The sequence below is a fragment of the Musca domestica genome, unplaced genomic scaffold (genome assembly GCF_030504385.1).
Source record: "Musca domestica strain aabys unplaced genomic scaffold, Musca_domestica.polishedcontigs.V.1.1 81, whole genome shotgun sequence".
Taxonomy (NCBI): domain Eukaryota; kingdom Metazoa; phylum Arthropoda; class Insecta; order Diptera; family Muscidae; genus Musca; species Musca domestica.
Genome location: NW_026712412.1, coordinates 1053676 through 1074108, shown reverse-complemented (window position 1 = coordinate 1074108; position 20433 = coordinate 1053676). Strand labels below are relative to the sequence as shown.

At 37.6% G+C, this 20433-nt stretch overlaps 2 protein-coding genes across 7 annotated transcripts in view; one reads left to right on the top strand and one right to left on the bottom strand.

Annotated features, from left to right (window-relative positions):
• LOC101892885 (putative FERM domain-containing protein FRMD8P1) overlaps positions 1-20433 on the bottom strand; it is a 1829920-nt gene that overhangs the window by 1750178 nt on the left and 59309 nt on the right. For all 6 annotated transcript variants that reach the window (XR_009344135.1, XR_009344136.1, XM_059131212.1 and 3 more), the window contains exons 2-4: positions 13652-13961; positions 13027-13309; positions 12844-12956 (exon numbers count right to left, since the gene is read on the bottom strand). The gene's annotated coding sequence lies outside the window, so the exon portion shown is untranslated. The remainder of the gene's footprint in view (positions 1-12843; positions 12957-13026; positions 13310-13651; positions 13962-20433) is intronic.
• On the top strand, positions 1295-5294 carry LOC131806672 (putative nuclease HARBI1). Its single transcript, XM_059131215.1, has 3 exons — positions 1295-4694; positions 4753-4897; positions 4964-5294. Exons 1-3 carry the CDS (start codon positions 4335-4337, stop codon positions 5044-5046), a joined length of 588 nt encoding a protein of 195 aa, XP_058987198.1. The 5' UTR covers positions 1295-4334; the 3' UTR covers positions 5047-5294.

Genomic DNA, 20433 nt, shown 5'->3' with positions numbered 1-20433 from the left:
TTCTTTCGAATGTCTAACCTGTTTATTTAATATGCACTGTGGGCAGTTCGAGACGTAGTTCTTCAACATTCTGTGCATATTCTTTCACGTATATCGCTGTTTTAGTTTTAACGATATTTTCCTTACCCCCAAATGACCACCATCATGATATTCCTGAATTAGCTTCAACTGTTTATCTTTACAATCTATTCTCTCTGTTTCACTGTATAAAATAATTCTCAATCTATCTCTCCTACTTACTGGTATATTGTTGAATATACGTTTGAATGACTCAATGTCTATAATATAAAATATTTGATCATTTCTACTCAATGCCAATTCGCCCGTTCTTGAATTGCACATTACACTTGTCAGCTTTTCCAAGGCTACCTTAATAGTTGATGGATTTTCACTGCACTTTACAACTACGCTATTAGATAAACATCTTATGTGTGTACTTTTCGCCTTAGCATCAGGTTCAAATATTACCTTGTTCATTTCTCTAAAGTCAGAATTTGAGACACAATCCCATATAAATACTTCCTGGGTGACACTACTCTCTGTATCTAAAGCCTTCCTTGGCATAGCTTTGCCCATTCTTCTTGTTGTAGCTAATATCCTGTTTACCTCATTCCTTGTTGGGATCATTGCTTTTAAACTCTCACTGTTCAGTTTTATCCACGATAGAGCTTCTGCATTAGAGTTCATTTTTCTTTTTTTAAAAACTATATCGAAGTCATAGTCACACAAGTCCATCTTTTCCTCGTCATCTTTGACGATGGATTTTTATGAGAAAATAATGACATCAAAGATCTATGATCTGTTACCACAGTGAATTTTCTCCCATAAAGATATGGGGAAATTTATTTCCCAATGGATCGAAAGCAGCTCCTTCTCAATTATCGGTCTATTGAGATCATGTTTTGACAACGTCGAGCTGGCATAAGATTCCAACTTTCCCCTGCGATTATACAGCCCCAAGGGCATAGCTCGATGCATCTGTGGTCAATAGGAATAGTTTCGAAAAAAATGGGTACTGTAATATCGGTGGGTTAAATAATTTACTCTTCAGCGTATCGAATGCTTTCTGGAATTGATCATTCCATTGGAAAACTGCGTTTTTCTTCGCAAGACCATTCAGACTTTTCGCAATATCGGCACATTTAGGTAGAAACCTCCTGTAATAATTACAATGATATCATCTTTTGCGGGTTCTGTCCTGATACCTTAATCTGTATTAAGATGTCCCAAATAGACAACCTCTGGTTTCAAAAATAAAAAACACAACACTTATTCGCGAAATTTCGTAGTCGGAGGAATACATCAATAAGGTTATTATTATGATGCCTCAAGCTGCATCCAAAAACAATGATGTCGTCCACGTAAAGAAACGCGGAAGTATCCACACCTGTCATTTCTATGGTCAACATTCTTTGCAAACTGTTGGATGATATTCTTAATCCGAATGGCTGTCTCTTGAATTGATAATGGCCCTTTCCTGACGCGAGAAAGGACATGATTCCTTTTTGAGGCCTACTTGATGGAACGAACTGGTCATGTCCAGCTTTAAGAGATTTTTGGCCCTTCCCTGCTTATCTTAAACGTCTTCCAACCTTGTCAACGGAAACTTGTCATTGACAATTTTTTCATTCAGGCTTATGTAATCAACAACCAGGCGCCATTTTCTACTCCCATCTGTAATCTTCTTTGGTACTATTAATAATTATTATTGACCTGCATGTTTATCTCTTCCATTTGAGACTCTAGTAATCTGTAATATACGGGTGTGCTATCTGTAGTTTGTATGCATTTTTCATAAAAATTGTTGACACTTAACTTCTCACCTGTAAGGTGAAAAAATATCCTGGAACTCATTTATAATGGTTTTAACTGTCTCTCTGGCATATGTGTCAACCGATCCTATATCCAGGCATTCAAAAAGTGCATTCGCTCGTGCATTGGTATTTCTCTCATATATATTTTTAGCGTAATACACATCGTACTCTCTGAAATTCCTGATATTCAAATTTAGACATTGTAATTCAACAGATATACTATTAGTGTTCAAAAATTTTACATGTTTAAGTCTATTCTGGGGTATTAAACAACTAGCTGGGAAAACCCCATCCGCCACTTCCTTATTCAGTATCACGCTATCCTCTTTTATCTTCAATTCAATTGGAATGATAACCTCAGACCGCGCGGGCAGAAAAATGTTATTTTTTTATGTTTCAAATGTAATGGTAATATTAAATCGTTTCCATTTATCAAAAAAGTCTGAAAATCAATTTCAATTACATACGTATTTTGACAGAATATTTCTCCCTATTATTCCATCCATGGGGATCGGGAAATCTCTCTTGACAACAAGGAAATTGTGACTTATCTGTTCTGTGTCAATTGACAAGTTTAACACTGATTTACTCAAGCACTGTACCGCTGTCTCTGTGATACGTGTTAATCTCGCTGTTTTGTTTGAATTCATGTTACTGAAAGCGAAATCTTTGCAGATTGAGACGTCCGCCCCAGTGTCAATCAGAAATGTTAAATTCTTGCCTATGGTTGTGCTCCTCAGTGTTAAATATGCCATTGATTTCAGTGTAATATTGTAAATCTTTATATTTGGCCTTCGTGGACAACTTCTTCCGTCATCCGGCCCTCGTAGTTTTCCTGCTCTTCGACAGGAAGTGTTCCGAAATTGTAAATGTTATTATTGTTGCATCTCGTATTCCGTTGTATTCCCTGCATTGTTTTCAAATTGGGCATCCCTAAAGTTGGCGTTATTATTGTAATGACCTCTACCATTATCTCTCCATCGCCTATCGTAGTTGTTGTATCTCCTATTATATCCATTGGAATTACAACCACCTCTACCATCGTTATCGTAATTACTGTTGTTATTGTAGTCGGGACTGTAATTGTACCTGTTACCATTACTTGATTATTTATTCCTTTTCTGATTGCTACCTCTCTCATTAAAAGCAAAAACGCTTCTGTTTTGAAGATCTAACGTCCTCTCTGCCGTAGAACATCTTTGGGCTGCTTCATTCAGAGTGTGAGGTGGATTCGCAAGCATAATAGTCTTATATGCATCATCTATTCTTTTTACAAATACATTGAGTGCCAAGTTATCACTCGCCTTATATTTTGCATCTTTAGTCCTATTCGCCGGCTTTGGCAAACTATTTATTTGGAATGTACTCAACTGATCTGCTAAATCTGCTACATTTTCCCTAACCAGATTGGCCGAAGAATTCGCTTGGGCCTCTGACAGACTTGTTGTATCGTTTTGGGGTTCGGATATGCATCAATTAATAACTTCTTTAAACCTTCAAGTGTAGTTGGCTTATTAAACCTACCTAAAGTACACCGTACCTCACTCGATAGCTTAAAATTATAAACATATTTCATATAAATTTCTCGATCCCCATCTCGTAAGGTTTAAATCGTGCAGCAATTCAACCTGCGCAATAAACTCGTCTAAGTACCTGAATGTCCCAATTAACACCTGGAGATTCTTGCCCACAACCGAAATACCGAACGCAGCTATATGTTATCGTTAGTTTATTTAAAATTTCCTCAACCTCTTCACAAAGATCTCGAAATTTTGCTTCTAATACTATTAATTCATTAGCATCTATAGATTCAGTTGTTTTATATTAAACAAATTCAGTTTTCAGTATATCTAGTCTATCTAACTTATCATTCACATATTTTTTTTGTAAAACTCGTTTTTATATTTGTCTTCAAATTCAATGTATTTAATTCATTTATAAATGCATTAATTTCTGCCGTCTATGTATTATAATTACTAACAGCCTGATCCACGATCTCGAAAGAAAATTTGTGAGAACGAAGGCTACTCACTCACTTTCGTATAAGAATGCGTTCCACTAACTTTCGTCCTTTGTTTCGCATAGCCTTACGTGATTCAGTGTTGCTAAAAATTTTTGGAAAAATATATCGCGAAATAAGGTAAACAAAGCGCCAAAAGCCTAATTTAAACGCGAAAAAGCAGCAATGGCTCTGTCTCAACTGACAGTTCAGTTGTAAACAAACAAATTGTAATTAAACAAACAAAATAAAATTTCTAGTGAATGTGTTCATACTATTTGTGTTCTTAAAAAATAAAAAAATTAATATTTCTGTAGCCCTATTTTTTATGGATGATGTGGAGGAGGTTCAAAATGTGCCACGGAGTCATTTAAGAGATGCTTCGAATTTATGTGAAGTACCTAAAAACCAGTAAGTATGATTGTATTTTTACATTTTTGAAATAATAAAAAAAAATTAATTTTTCTAGGTTTGTGGCCAATTTTCGTGTGTCCAAGGAAGTTTTTCGGGCTCTTTTGGATATGATGGAAGAGAAGTTGCAGAACTACCCAAATCCGCCCAGATTTAAAACTTGGCACAGGACAGGAAGCTACCAACAGAATTTAGGGAACGAAGCCTTGACTTCAACAGCGAAGTCGACAGTGAGCAGAACCATTGCGGAATGTCTGCAGATTTTTGAGGACCACATTTGCGGCCAATGGATAAAAACGCCGACACTCACAGAGGAACGCAACACAATGGAGGCTTTCTATGAAAGAACAATGTTCCCTGGAATTGTTGGATGCGTTGATGGCACGCATATCCGCATCAAGTCACCAGGGGACGAATTGAAAGCCCTTTACTATAATAGAAAGGGTTATTATAGTATAAATGCAATGGTGGTAAGTAAATACATTTATCGTAAAGCGATTTTAAAATTATTGTGGTTTTTCAAAATAGATATGTGACCATAAAATGCGAATAACATTTGTCGACGCTAGACATCCCGGAAGCAACCATGATGCATTTGTATGGGAAAGGAGTGGTCCAGACAAATGTATGCAAAGGGAGTTTGACAATGGAAAACGAAACTTTTGGATTCTCGGTGAGTAATTTGTATACATCTTATATCATAATACATCAATTGAATTTGTGTTTTCTTTTCTTATAGGGGATGGAGGATACAAATTGAAGCCCTTTCTCATGACGCCTTACCGCAGCCCTAGAGATGCCGCCGAGAAAAAAAATCAATAAGAGGCATGCAAGTGCGCGAAACGTCATTGAAAGGTGCTTTGGGGTCCTAAAGAACAGATTCCGATGTATCATCGGATCTCGGGGCCTTCATTATGACGCTGCAAAGGTAGTGCACTACCGATCTAATGAACCCCCAGGTGATGTTATTGATGATGATCTGGAAGACGAAGTGGATGATAATAATGATTTTGAAAGCTGAGCTGACGCAATAAGGAGAAAAATTGCAATAAATTTGTAAAATTAACAGATTTTTTTATTAAAATAAAAAATTAAACAATTAGTTTAATTTTTTATTAAAGGACTATAGTGAATTAGTTTGGGAATTGTTTTGTAATAAAGTTTATAGAATTGCTTCTATTGACTTAAGCATTTTTGTTTGTGCCTCGGCACAATCTGCCATTCTCTCTGCAGCGTCAGCCATACTTTTGCTTGCATCTGCTTGCTCCTTGGCTATTGCATTTGCCTGCTCGACCAGCCGCACTTGCCGACGGATAAGGGGTATTTGCTCACCGACATTGAAACGTTTTTTTGCAGATGATGTGGATGGAAAGTCATGTTGTGATGTGCATTTCAATGGGGGTGATTTCTGCACGGTTTGGTGTTCCATATGTTGACGAGTTTTTATATTTTTCTTCAAATTCAATGTATTTAATTCATTTATAAATCCATTAATTTCTGCCGTCTATGTATTATAATTACTAACAGCCTGATCCACGATCTCGAAAGAAAATTTGTGAGAACGAAGGCTACTCACTCACTTTCGTATAAGAATGCGTTCCACTAACTTTCGTCCTTTGTTTCGCATAGCCTTACGTGATTCAGTGTTGCTAAAAATTTTTGGAAAAATATATCGCGAAATAAGGCAAACAAAGCGCCAAATGCCTAATTTAAACGCGAAAAAGCAGCAATGGCTCTGTCTCAACTGACAGTTCAGTTGTAAAGAAACAAATTGTAAATAAACAAACAAAATAATATTTCTAGTGAATGTGTTTATACTATTTGTGTTCTTAAAAAATAAAAAAATTAATATTTCTGTAGCCCTATTTTTTATGGATGATGTGGAGGAGGTTCAAAATGTGCCACGGAGTCATTTAAGAGATGCTTCGAATTTATGTGAAGTACCTAAAAACCAGTAAGTATGATTGTATTTTTACATTTTTGAAATAATAAAAAATGAATTTTTCTAGGTTTGTGGCCAATTTTCGTTTGTCCAAAGAAGTTTTTCGGGCTGTTGGATGCGATGATGGCACGCATATCCGCATCAAGTCACCAGGGGACGAATTGAAAGCCCTTTACTATAATAGAAAGGGGTATTATAGTATAAATGCAATGGTGGTAAGTAAATACATTTATCGTAAAGCGATTTTAAAATTATTGTGTTTTTTCGAAATAGATATGTGACCATAAAATGCGAATAACATTTGTCGACGCTAGACATCCCGGAAGCAACCATGATGCATTTGTATGGGAAAGGAGTGGTCCAGACAAATGTATGCAAAGGGAGTTTGACAATGGAAAACGAAACTTTTGGATTCTCGGTGAGTAATTTGTATACATCTTATATCATAATACATCAATTGAATTTGTGTTTTCTTTTCTTATAGGGGATGGAGGATACAAATTGAAGCCCTTTCTCATGACGCCTTACCGCAGCCCTAGAGATGCCGCCGAGAAAAAAAATCAATAAGATGCATGCAAGTGCGCGAAACGTCATTGAAAGGTGCTTTGGGGTCCTAAAGAACAGATTCCGATGTATCATCGGATCTCGGGGCCTTCATTATGACGCTGCAAAGGTAGTGCACTACCGATCTAATGAACCCCCAGGTGATGTTATTGATGATGATCTGGAAGACGAAGTGGATGATAATAATGATTTTGAAAGCTGAGCTGACGCAATAAGGAGAAAAATTGCAATAAATTTGTAAAATTAACAGATTTTTTTATTAAAATAAAAATATAAAATTAAACAATTAGTTTAATTTTTTTATTAAAGGACTATAGTGAATTGGTTTGGGAATTGTTTTGTAATAAAGTTTATAGAATTGCTTCTATTGACTTAAGCATTTTTGTTTGGGCATCGGCACAATCTGCCATTCTCTCTGCAGCGTCAGCCATACTTTTGCTTGCATCTGCTTGCTCCTTGGCTATTGCATTTGCCTGCTCGACCAGCCGCACTTGCCGACGGATAAGGGGTATTTGCTCACCGACGTTGGAACGTTTTTTTGCAGATGATGTGGATGGAAAGTCATGTTGTGATGTGCATTTCAATGGGGGTGATTTCTGCACGGTTTGGTGTTCCATATGTTGACGAGGGGACGTTGGTTGTTTACGTTGGTGTTGCTGTTGGGTCTGTGTTTGTTGTGTGTGTGCTGACTGTGTCTGTTGTTTTGCAGATTGTGCGTAGAGATGGGGTGAGATTTTTTGTCTTTTGGCTGGTGGTTGGCATTGTTGAGTTGTGATGGTGCAGGTTTGTACGTTTATTTGTTGTTGTTGTTGAGTATGTGTTTCTGGCGACTGAACTGCCTGGTAGGTGTTACTACTGCTACGGTCTTGATGGTGTTGTATCCAATGCCTCGAAGCAGTAATCTATGTCTTCTGCGTAGCCAAAGTTTTACCGTTTAGTGCTGCGGACTTCGACAAGAAGAGTGTCCGGTCAATTGCTGTTTCCAGGTCCGTTAAGCTCTCAAACCGGTATAAATCACCACCTGTTCCTTGCAGCCCTTTTTTATTTTCAGCAATTTTCTTTTTTGTGCGGGACTTTAGATCGGCCCACGTCTGTAAACAGTAATGCCGGTCATACAAACACATCGCACTCTGCAATTGTGCGGGAAGGAGGACCCATGGTATTTAATTTAAAAACTACTTTCTTCAAAAATAAAAAACACAACACTTATTCGCAAAATTTCGTAGTCGGAGGAATACATCAATAAGGTTATTATTATGATGCCTCAAGCTGCATCCAAAAACAATGATGTCGTCCACGTAAAGAAACGCGGAAGTATCCACACCTGTCATTTCTATGGTCAACATTCTTTGCAAACTGTTGGATGATATTCTTAATCCGAATGGCTGTCTCTTGAATTGATAATGGCCCTTTCCTGACGCGAGAAAGGACATGATTCCTTTTTGAGGCCTACTTGATGGAACGAACTGGTCATGTCCAGCTTTAAGAGATTTTTGGCCCTTCCCTGCTTATCTTAAACGTCTTCCAACCTTGTCAACGGAAACTTGTCATTGACAATTTTTTCATTCAGGCTTATGTAATCAACAACCAGGCGCCATTTTCTACTCCCATCTGTAATCTTCTTTGGTACTATTAATAATTATTATTGACCTGCATGTTTATCTCTTCCATTTGAGACTCTAGTAATCTGTAATATACGGGTGTGCTATCTGTAGTTTGTATGCATTTTTCATAAAAATTGTTGACACTTAACTTCTCACCTGTAAGGTGAAAAAATATCCTGGAACTCATTTATAATGGTTTTAACTGTCTCTCTGGCATATGTGTCAACCGATCCTATATCCAGGCATTCAAAAAGTGCATTCGCTCGTGCATTGGTATTTCTCTCATATATATTTTTAGCGTAATACACATCGTACTCTCTGAAATTCCTGATATTCAAATTTAGACATTGTAATTCAACAGATATACTATTAGTGTTCAAAAATTTTACATGTTTAAGTCTATTCTGGGGTATTAAACAACTAGCTGGGAAAACCCCATCCGCCACTTCCTTATTCAGTATCACGCTATCCTCTTTTATCTTCAATTCAATTGGAATGATAACCTCAGACCGCGCGGGCAGAAAAATGTTATTTTTTTATGTTTCAAATGTAATGGTAATATTAAATCGTTTCCATTTATCAAAAAAGTCTGAAAATCAATTTCAATTACATACGTATTTTGACAGAATATTTCTCCCTATTATTCCATCCATGGGGATCGGGAAATCTCTCTTGACAACAAGGAAATTGTGACTTATCTGTTCTGTGTCAATTGACAAGTTTAACACTGATTTACTCAAGCACTGTACCGCTGTCTCTGTGATACGTGTTAATCTCGCTGTTTTGTTTGAATTCATGTTACTGAAAGCGAAATCTTTGCAGATTGAGACGTCCGCCCCAGTGTCAATCAGAAATGTTAAATTCTTGCCTATGGTTGTGCTCCTCAGCGTTAAATATGCCATTGATTTCAGTGTAATATTGTAAATCTTTATATTTGGCCTTCGTGGACAACTTCTTCCGTCATCCGGCCCTCGTAGTTTTCCTGCTCTTCGACAGGAAGTGTTCCGAAATTGTAAATGTTATTATTGTTGCATCTCGTATTCCGTTGTATTCCCTGCATTGTTTTCAAATTGGGCATCCCTAAAGTTGGCGTTATTATTGTAATGACCTCTACCATTATCTCTCCATCGCCTATCGTAGTTGTTGTATCTACTATTATATCCATTGGAATTACAACCACCTCTACCATCGTTATCGTAATTACTGTTGTTATTGTAGTCGGGACTGTAATTGTACCTGTTACCATTACTTGATTATTTTTTACTTTTCTGATTGCTACCTCTCTCATTAAAAGCAAAAACGCTTCTGTTTTGAAGATCTAACGTCCTCTCTGCCGTAGAACATCTTTGGGCTGCTTCATTCAGAGTGTGAGGTGGATTCGCAAGCATAATAGTCTTATATGCATCATCTATTCTTTTTACAAATACATTGAGTGCCAAGTTATCACTCGCCTTATATTTTGCATCTTTAGTCCTATTCGCCGGCTTTGGCAAACTATTTATTTGGAATGTACTCAACTGATCTGCTAAACCTGCTACATTTTCCCTAACCAGATTGGCCGAAGAATTCGCTTGGTCCTCTGACAGACTTGTTGTATCGTTTTGGGGTTCGGATATGCATCAATTAATAACTTCTTTAAACCTTCAAGTGTAGTTGGCTTATTAAACCTACCTAAAGTACACCGTACCTCACTCGATAGCTTAAAATTATAAACATATTTCATATAAATTTCTCGATCCCCATCTCGTAAGGTTTAAATCGTGCAGCAATTCAACCTGCACAATAAACTCGTCTAAGTACCTGAATGTCCCAATTAACACCTGGAGATTCTTGCCCACAACCGAAATACCGAACGCAGCTATATGCTATCGTTAGTTTATTTAAAATTTCCTCAACCTCTTCACAAAGATCTCGAAATTTTGCTTCTAATACTATTAATTCATTAGCATCTATAGATTCAGTTGTTTTATATTAAACAAATTCAGTTTCAGTATATCTAGTCTATCTAACTTATCATTCACATATTTTTTTTTGTAAAACTCGTTTTTATATTTTTCTTCAAATTCAATGTATTTAATGCATTAATTTCTGCCGTCTATGTATTATAATTACTAACAGCCTGATTCACGATCTCGAAAGAAAATTTGTGAGAACGAAGGCTACTCACTCACTTTCGTATAAGAATGCGCTCCACTAACTTTCGTCCTTTGTTTCGCATAGCCTTACGTGATTCAGTGTTGCTAAAAATTTTTGGAAAAATATATCGCGAAATAAGGCAAACAAAGCGCCAAATGCCTAATTTAAACGCGAAAAAGCAGCAGTGGCTCTGTCTCAACTGACAGTTCAGTTGTAAACAAACAAATTGTAAATAAACAAACAAAATAAAATTTCTAGTGAATGTGTTCACACTATTTGTGTTCTTAAAAAATAAAAAAATTAATATTTCTGTAGCCCTATTTTTTATGGATGATGTGGAGGAGGTTCAAAATGTGCCACGGAGTCATTTAAGAGATGCTTCGAATTTATGTGAAGTACCTAAAAACCAGTAAGTATGATTGTATTTTTACATTTTTGAAATAATAAAAAAATGAATTTTTCTAGGTTTGTGGCCAATTTTCGTGTGTCCAAGGAAGTTTTTCGGGCTCTTTTGGATATGATGGAAGAGAAGTTGCAGAACTACCCAAATCCGCCCTGATTTAAAACTTGGCACAGGACAGGAAGCTACCAACAGAATTTAGGGAACGAAGCCTTGACTTCAACAGCGAAGTCGACAGTGAGCAGAACCATTGCGGAATGTCTGCAGATTTTTGAGGACCACATTTGCGGCCAATGGATAGAAACGCCGACACTCACAGAGGAACGCAACACAATGGAGGCTTTCTATGAAAGAACAATGTTCCCTGGAATTGTTGGATGCGTTGATGGCACGCATATCCGCATCAAGTCACCAGGGGACGAATTGAAAGCCCTTTACTATAATAGAAAGGGGTATTATAGTATAAATGCAATGGTGGTAAATAAATACATTTATCGTAAAGCGTTTTTTAAATTATTGTGTTTTTTCGAAATAGATATGCGACCATAAAATGCGAATAACATTTGTCGACGCTAGACATCCCGGAAGCAACCATGATGCATTTGTATGGGAAAGGAGTGGTCCAGACAAATGTATGCAAAGGGAGTTTGACAATGGAAAACGAAACTTTTGGATTCTCGGTGAGTAATTTGTATACATCTTATATTATAATACATCAATTGAATTTGTGTTTTCTTTTCTTATAGAGGATGGAGGATACAAATTGAAGCCCTTTCTCATGACGCCTTACCGCAGCCCTAGAGATGCCGCCGAGAAAAAAAATCAATAAGAGGCATGCAAGTGCGCGAAACGTCATTGAAAGGTGCTTTGGGGTCCTAAAGAACAGATTCCGATGTATCATCGGATCTCGGGGCCTTCATTATGACGCTGCAAAGGTAGTGCACTACCGATCTAATGAACCCCCAGGTGATGTTATTGATGATGATCTGGAAGACGAAGTGGATAATAATAATGATTTTGAAAGCTGAGCTGACGCAATAAGGAGAAAAATTGCAATAAATTTGTAAAATTAACAGATTTTTTTTATTAAAATAAAAATATAAAATTAAACAATTAGTTTAATTTTTTATTAAAGGACTATAGTGAATTGGTTTGGGAATTGTTTTGTAAAAAGTTTATAGAATTGCTTCTATTGACTTAAGCATTTTTGTTTGGGCCTCGGCACAATCTGCCATTCTCTCTGCAGCGTCAGCCATACTTTTGCTTGCATCTGCTTGCTCCTTGGCTATTGCATTTGCCTGCTCGACCAGCCGCACTTGCCGACGGATAAGGGGTATTTGCTCACCGACGTTGGAACGTTTTTTTGCAGATGATGTGGATGGAAAGTCATGTTGTGATGTGCATTTCAATGGGGGTGATTTCTGCACGGTTTGGTGTTCCATGTGTTGACGAGGGGACGTTGGTTGTTTACGTTGGTGTTGCTGTTGGGTCTGTGTTTGTTATGTGTGTGCTGACTGTGTCTGTTGTTTTGCAGATTGTGTGTAGAGATGGGGTGAGATTTTTTGTCTTTTGGCTGGTGGTTGGTATTGTTGGGTTGTGATGGTGCAGGTTTGTACGTTTATTTGTTGTTGTTGTTGAGTATGTGTTTCTGGCGACTGAACTGCCTGGTAGGTGTTACTACTGCTACGGTCTTGATGGTGTTGTATCCAATGCCTCGAAGCAGTAATCTATGTCTTCTGCGTAGCCAAAGTTTTACCGTTTAGTGCTGCGGACTTCGACAAGAAGAGTGTCCGGTCAATTGCTGTTTCCAGATCCGTTAAGCACTCAAACCGGTATAAATCACCACCTGTTCCTTGCAGCCCTTTTTTATTTTCAGCAATTTTCTTTTTTGTGCGGGACTTTAGATCGGCCCACGTCTGTAAACAGTAATGTCGGTCATACAAACACATCGTAAGCCCAGTTTTCTGTCTTACCTTTTTCCACTCTGCAGTTGTGCGGGAAGGAGGACCCATGGTATTTAATTTAAAAACTACTTTCTTCCAGTGGTCTTCCAGGGATTGCCTGCTGCTTCCAAAAATTTGCACTCCTGGAATTGAGAAAATAAAAAAATATATTTGTTGTTGACATATTAAATTGCATTTATTATTTTTACTTACATTTTTGCTTCCATTTTCAATCAAGCAATGTTTATGTTAAAACAATTTTCCTTAATTGTTATGATACGACAGCAAACACACAAGTGACTGACTTGACATTTGTGTTCGCATGCGTACGAAAGAAAAAAGATAGTGGAACGCAAAATTACGCTGAAACGCTTACGTTTTCGTTCGCTTTGATTTTCGTGCAAATTTTCGTTCTGATGGATTTTAGTGGAACGGAAATCAGCTGTTTGTCGTGTAAAAATTATGCGAATGTGTTCTTTCGATATCGTGGAACAGGCTGTAAAAAGATTGTGGTTACTGGTTATTATTGTACCCGACTAGTTGTTATTGTTGATAAATGTGATAATTCCTTTTCTATAGTTTCTACTTCATAATTCTTCTTCTTTTACTTGTGGATTTCCACGATTCCTTGTAATTCTCAAAATTTTATTTTTTTTAGTACAATAATAAGCAATTCCTATAGCTTAATTTTGCCATAATTTTAAGATTTTAATATTTAAGTGCAATAAATAATAGTTTTTATAGTGTAAAAACGTCTATTTAATAAAAGAATTTCTAATTTTCTACTTCGTGTTCATTGTTGTGTTTATTTTTGCTTCATTTAATTTTTCTTTGTTACATTTATGTTTCAATGCCGCCCACAAGTATCCATAGCTCGTATGCAATGTGCCACGGTGGTGGAGGATCAGCGTAAATAGCAGACTTCAAATCGGCCAATCGTCTACGCAACCTCACAATCTTACCACCTCTTCTATGCTTTGGCTTCTCTGTTGGTGGAATCAATATGTCATCCTTCTTCCTTTGCTTTCTAGCCAAATTTTGTGCCAAAAGTTCGGCAGTTAAAACTTATTTGAATTTATTTCAGAATTATGTTGCCTTATAAGTAATTATAACGGCATTTTTTAATTCTAATTTGATCATCTAATATCCTAAAAATAAACAATAAAAATAATGTCAAAAACATACGACAACAAAGCAAAACTAAGATAACAGCTGTTTGGGAATTAGGAAGAAAGGGATCTCTAGGTCAGTGTATCGATAACAAACGATTACACTACAATTTAGATAAATTAATAATAGTAATAGGTTGGACTTAGTACATATTTTAAACACTGCCAGATTGTCCAATCTTTGACGATTTTGGTATTAACGGGAATAGTTATATTTTCTAATTAAATATCCTAAGCATAATTTAGTATATAAGAAAAAATTCTATACCCCGTCCAATACAATATTATTGTGGGAACCGCAAGTTGCAATTGCAAATGTAAACTGTCCTTGACCAACTTGTGCTCAACAGCTTTATTATATTTCCGTGGTACATTGCACCACAAGACCTAGACATCTTAAACCATTTGATCTTGGATGACGGCGTGATTTTGATGATAATACGGCTTTTACAAAAGACTTGGACGGTACAGTGTCAATAATTAACGGTACATACTTAATAAAATTTGAAGGCGAAATCAGTGTTAACGGCTCCATTTAAAAGAACCAGAAGCCAACATCCACTATTGTCAATGTCACAGGTTATCAAGAGATATTGGGCCTACCGTATCTGCAAAGATTAAACGTTCAAAACCTGCAAATCGTCAATGAGGTGATGATGAGAATAATTGCTGCTCCTCCAGTTTCAGGACTTGTGAACAGTATTTTAGTCGTCAGCCTCTACTTTGCATTTAAAGTATGTCAGAGAAGAACTGTAACATGTGATGTGATTGAAACTGTCATTGATAGTTACAAAAGGCCCGAGGACGGTCCACATTCAAGTAAGGGGGAGGAGTTAACACAATCTAATGGAATATCGCACAACTCTAGCATTCCAGCGATATGATCAGTATTGCAGTGTCAGCGACCATATTATTTCCCAGCATAAACTACAGCAATATTGTTGTGTGGGGAAATATGAAATGCAAAACCACACACGTGTTCTGCACAGCAACATATGAATGTTGTATTGGATTTATTTGAAGTTGATTTTTTTTTTCAAGTTTTAAGTAATGTGGCTGTTTATTACATCACCTTTTTTTATTTAAGTAAAAGATGTTGTGTTTATTTTTGTTTGTGGTATGGTTTTATTTCATTTTTAAAAATTCAATTTGTTTAGTTTTCACTTTTTTGTTTAGTTTTAGGTTTTTTTTGTTCAATTAATTTTTACCTTTTTTGTACAATTTTTGTGTTCACAAGATTTTTCTGTTTATTTGTAGTTTTTTGTTCAATTGGTTTTGGTTTTTTGTACAATGTTTTATGTTTTTTGGTATGATGGGTTTTTTTGTTGAAACTTTGTTTTTTTTTTTGTTTTTGGGCACTGTTCACTTCGGGGGGGAAACTTGCGTACGCGCTTTTGAATTCGAGACTGAACTGAGCTAACTCCAATTTGCATCGTCACAGCAAACCTGTTTTGGCTGGTGACGATGCTTATTTATTTGAATTCAGCATTGGAAATTACCGGTGGCTGCATATATGTGCATGTGTGTGTGCATATGTGTCTAATATGTACATAATTTTTTTATGATGTTATTTATGCAGCCACCGGTAATGTAACAAGCAACACTGTTGCGCAAAAATCTAGCATCTTTTATGAACATTTCTGGCCGCCGAATGAAAAGTGTTTACATTCATTTTTGAAATACAATATTGTTCTTTATATTCTTGGCATATTTTTTATTGGACCTGCAAACAGTTGGGTATCATAGGCCTTTTTTTATGGCTGAGTAAACGTCAGCACCCAGTTCCACATCGACGGGATTGTTGCCTCGGGGATCAGGGTCGGCTAGGGCGCAATTTCTGAAACTTCTCGTGGGGTCCTCGAGGATCGGGTCCGAGTATATGCGCCTCGGCAAATCTTCGATTATCAAGGCATTGACTCTAAGACTCCAGTGGCTGTTTGTGCGGCGGGGCGAAACCGTAAAGGTGGTAAATCGCTGCCCTTTGTAAATCCGCGATTGTAGGCCCAATCTACGGAAAGCCGCATACGATATTTTGGACATCGTCGCTGATTGGCTGATTAATGCTCTTAGCATGGTGTACCTCTCTATTTTGTCAGATTTGATGCGCACCATAGCCGTTGGCACAAATACCAAATCCCACGCAAAGTTTGGTGTTGTTACAAATTCCACGTTTAGAGATACTTCCTCCAGCTGAGACGCCCCGTGTAGCAGCGTATGATGCCGGTTGTTGCACCTCCTGCAACCAGTCAACGACGGACAGTCAGGGGCCAAATGACTTCTGGCAAGGCAGTTTCTGCAGTACCCCCTACGCTCCACAGTCTCATAGCGCTGGAAGGGGGTCTGGTGGCGAAACCTCTCGCAAGCACTGAGGGCATGGTCCTCCTGACACAACCCACAGGAATATTGCCAATAGCTGGGTCGTTCTTGGCGTTGGCGGGGTCTTGCAGCGGAGCAGCTTCGTTGACGTCTTTCTGGCGATGTGGAACTGGGAAGTCTGCGGTGTCTATGAGCCGGTCTGCTGGGACTGGGTTCGGTTGGGCGTCTGGATCTGCTGGAACTTCTCGCTGTTGGACGTGCGGATTGGTTGGGACTGCGGCTGCGATCATCTAAACGGCAGTCTTGATTGGGCAAGTAGGCAGCCATATCTGAAAAAACCAAAGGCGAGTACTATGTTCTTTTTTAAGTAGGATTCCGGTCAGTCAGTCGGAAAACAACTTGACAATTTTTGTGATAGGTCTGCTAATGTTGCCACTTGATGTCCGTATGTCTACAACCCTCGTATTCTGATCGCTACCGAGATATGTTTTTTCAATTCGACCCAACTTCCATTCATTTGGAGCCAACCTATCGTCCTTGATGACTACTAAATCTCCTTCTTTGACATTCTCCTTTTCACGCTTCCATTTAGTTCTTCTGTGAAGTTCGTAGAGATATTCTAATTTCCACCTATTGCAAAAGTATTGTGAAATAACTTTGAGTCGTTTCCAACGATTTACTAGACTAAGATCTGTGTCGGAAATGTCGGGTTCAGCAGGAGTAAGAATTGATGTTCCAATTAAGAAATGATCAGGAGTTAACGGGGAAAGGTCATTTGGATCATCGCTACCAGGACTTAAGGGTCGCGAATTAAGGCAGGCTTCAATTCTTTCTAAGATAGTTGTAAATTCTTCAAATGTGAAATTCATTTTTGGAATACTTTTTCGCAAATGCATTTTAAACGATTCAACGCCGGCCTCCCACAAACAAACAGGCGGGATAAATTTCCAAGTAAGATTTTTATTGAAATTGTTTTGGATAGTGCTACTTTGAATATTCTTCATGAAAGCTAATCGATCTCGCTTTAATAGATCGACCGCTCCCACAAAATTGGTTCCGTTGTCGGAAAATATACAAGACGGACAACCTCGCCGACTTATGAATCTGGAGAAAGCGGCGAGAAAGGCATATGGAGATAAATCGCTAGTTGGTTCTAAATGTATAGCCTTGGTGGCGAAGCAGACGAACAGGCAAACATAGCCTTTTGTAATAAAGCAAGCCCTTCCTGAATAACTTTTAATATTAAAGGCTCCTGCAAAATCTACCCCAGTGTTTGTAAAGGGTCGAGACGGAAAAGTACGTTCGGGTGGCAGCGAGGCCATTATTTGAGTTTGGGTTCGTTTCTTGTGAATTAAGCAGATTCGACATTTTCGTATAGTTTGCTTAACCAGAGATTTGAGTCCAAATATCCAGAATTCGGATCTAAGCACTCGGGTCATCAATTGATTACCACCATGTAAAGTGATCTTATGAATGAATTCGACCAACAATTTGCTACGGGTAGTTCCGTGTGGTAGTATTATGGGATGACGTTCGCTATATTTAAGGGCTGGAGATTGAACTAATCTGCCATTAGCTCGAATAATAGCCTTTGAGGCGAGAAACGGGTTTAACGTCAATAGAGGGCTCGATGGAGAAATTGGAAACTTTTTCATTAGTGAATTATATTCATCTGCATAAACGAATTTTTGTGTACGAATTATGCAAGATCGTTTTCCATCTTGGATTTCGGCTGCGGTAAAATCTATTGATGAGGAGCGAAAATTTTGTCGATTTGCGCCTGTATTTTGTCCAAAATCGCAGAGCATAGGCGTATGATCGGTAGACTTTTGCCAAAGATGAGAAATTTTTTAATGGATCATCTCTTTCTTGAAATATAGTCAGAACTTTTACAGCTTTGGCCTCTAAATTTGTGTCGTTTGGGATATCTTGCGATGGCCAACGATCTTTTGGCATTTTGAGCCATTGAGGTCCATGCCACCAGAGCTCATGAGTCGTTAGTTCAGTTGGAGAACATCCACGACTAGCAATGTCAGCTGGGTTGCTTTCAGAGTCAAGACTCTATTTCCCACAAAGGTGCTCCAATGACAAGGAGGCTTTTTTAACCAGGCCAAGACGATAGTAGAGTCTGTCCAAAAATGTGTTGAATATTTTGATATTTGTAGACTGTTTGTAATAGATTTTGCTAATTTGGAAAGTAATACTGCCCCACATAATTTGAGCCTTGGTATTGATAGTTTCTTGATTGGTGCTACACGAGTCTTTGCTGCTAATAAAAAGGTGTGTGTGGTATGGTCAGTTTTTTCAATCCGAACATATAGCGTGGCTCCATACGCGCTCTCCGATGCGTCACAAAATCCATGAATCTCAACAGAAGCATCTAGTGTAAACTGTATCCATCTTGGAACTCTGAGAGATTTAATATCATTGCTATTTTTGACAAAGTTTTGCCAATTTATATGGGTGATTGGTTTCAGTGTATCATCCCAATCGATTTTATCCAGCCAAATTTGTTGCATTATCAGTTTTGCTACGACCACTATTGGTGCTAGCCATCCGCATGGATCAAACAATTTGGCTATAGTTGATAAAACTTCTCGTTTTGTGTAAATGTTTTTGTTTTCCACGGTTGGAGGTGTAAAAGTGAAAAAATCACCTGATATATTCAATCGAATTCCCAACGTTTTCGTGGACGCATCTTCAGAGATATCCAACCAGTTAAGAGGCAATAAATTTTCTTGTAGAATATCTTTTATTATTGTATGATAATTTGAGGCCCATTTCATAAGTTGAAATCCAGCGGATTCGAGCGCTGCTACTAAGTCCTTCCGAGCTTTTATAGTCTCCTCGATTGTGTGTCCACCCGCAAGTACATCATCCACATAAAGATTTTGTCTTATAATTCTTGCAGCTCTTGGATACGAATCTTGAACATCATCTGCCAATTTCATAAGAGTTCTCAGTGCCAGAAACGGTGCGCAATTTACTCCAAATGTTACAGTTAGCAATTCATAGTCTTTAACTTGGTCTGTTGAAGATTTTCTAAACAGAATTCTTTGATATTTTGTTTGAGTTGAATCCAACAGTATTTGCCTATACATTTTAGTAATATCGGCGTTAAAAGCATACTTAAAAAATCTCCATTTTAGAATTTGTAGTACCAAATCTTGTTGTAAAATGGGTCCCGGAAACAATATGTCATTGAGACTTGTTTTGTTTGATGATGGGCAAGAAGCATTGAAGACGACTCTTAACTTTGTCGTGATTCGATCTGGCTTAATTACTGCATGATGTGGTAGATAATAATTGGGCATTTCGTCTCTTTCATCCGGATTGATCCTCCGCATATGACCAAGTTCTGAGTATTCAAGTATTGAGGCATCATATTGTTCTTTTATCTCGGGCGTTTTCATAAGTTTTTTCTCCATTCTGTAGAATTGAGCTAAGGCGATGTTTCTGGAATTTCCTAATTCTTCGCATTTTTGAATGAGAGAGTCACCACATATCTTCCATCCTTGTTTCGTATTGTTGTTTCAGTAAAATTTTGTTCACAAAATTGGTCTTCTTCTGACCGTAAAACTTTTTTAGGGGTCTCTTGCACCTCCCAAAATTGTGTAAGTACTTTCTCTATTAATGTTGTATTTAGCAGTGGTATTTGTTTTCGTTGAAGAGTGATTCCCGGTATGGGTCCTCCAACTATCCATCCAAATTTGGTTTTTTGAGTTAAAATTTATCCAAATCTTCTCATCGGAGTTCCAAGTGTGAATATTAATGGTCCATTCCAATAAGTAAATCAATGGGTTGACTAACGTAAAATTTCGGGTCAGCCAGTTCTAATGAGGTTACATCTCGAAGTTGTGATTCATCTAAGTTTTGTGGTGGTAAATTTGAAGGTAAATTCTTTAAAACTGGAGCCCAGACTTCCAGTTTAAAGCTTGGGTCGTATTTGGATCTCATAGTAAACAAGCAAGATTTCGTAGATGTTTCGGCAACAAATTGACTAAGGCCGGTGATATGAACTAGATTGTTCCTTGCGGGTAATTTCAAGAGGTTTTTCATTTTCTCAGAAATAAAAGTGGATTGTGATCCTGAGTCTATTAGAGCTCGGGCATCGTATAGTTGTCCTTTGGTTTCA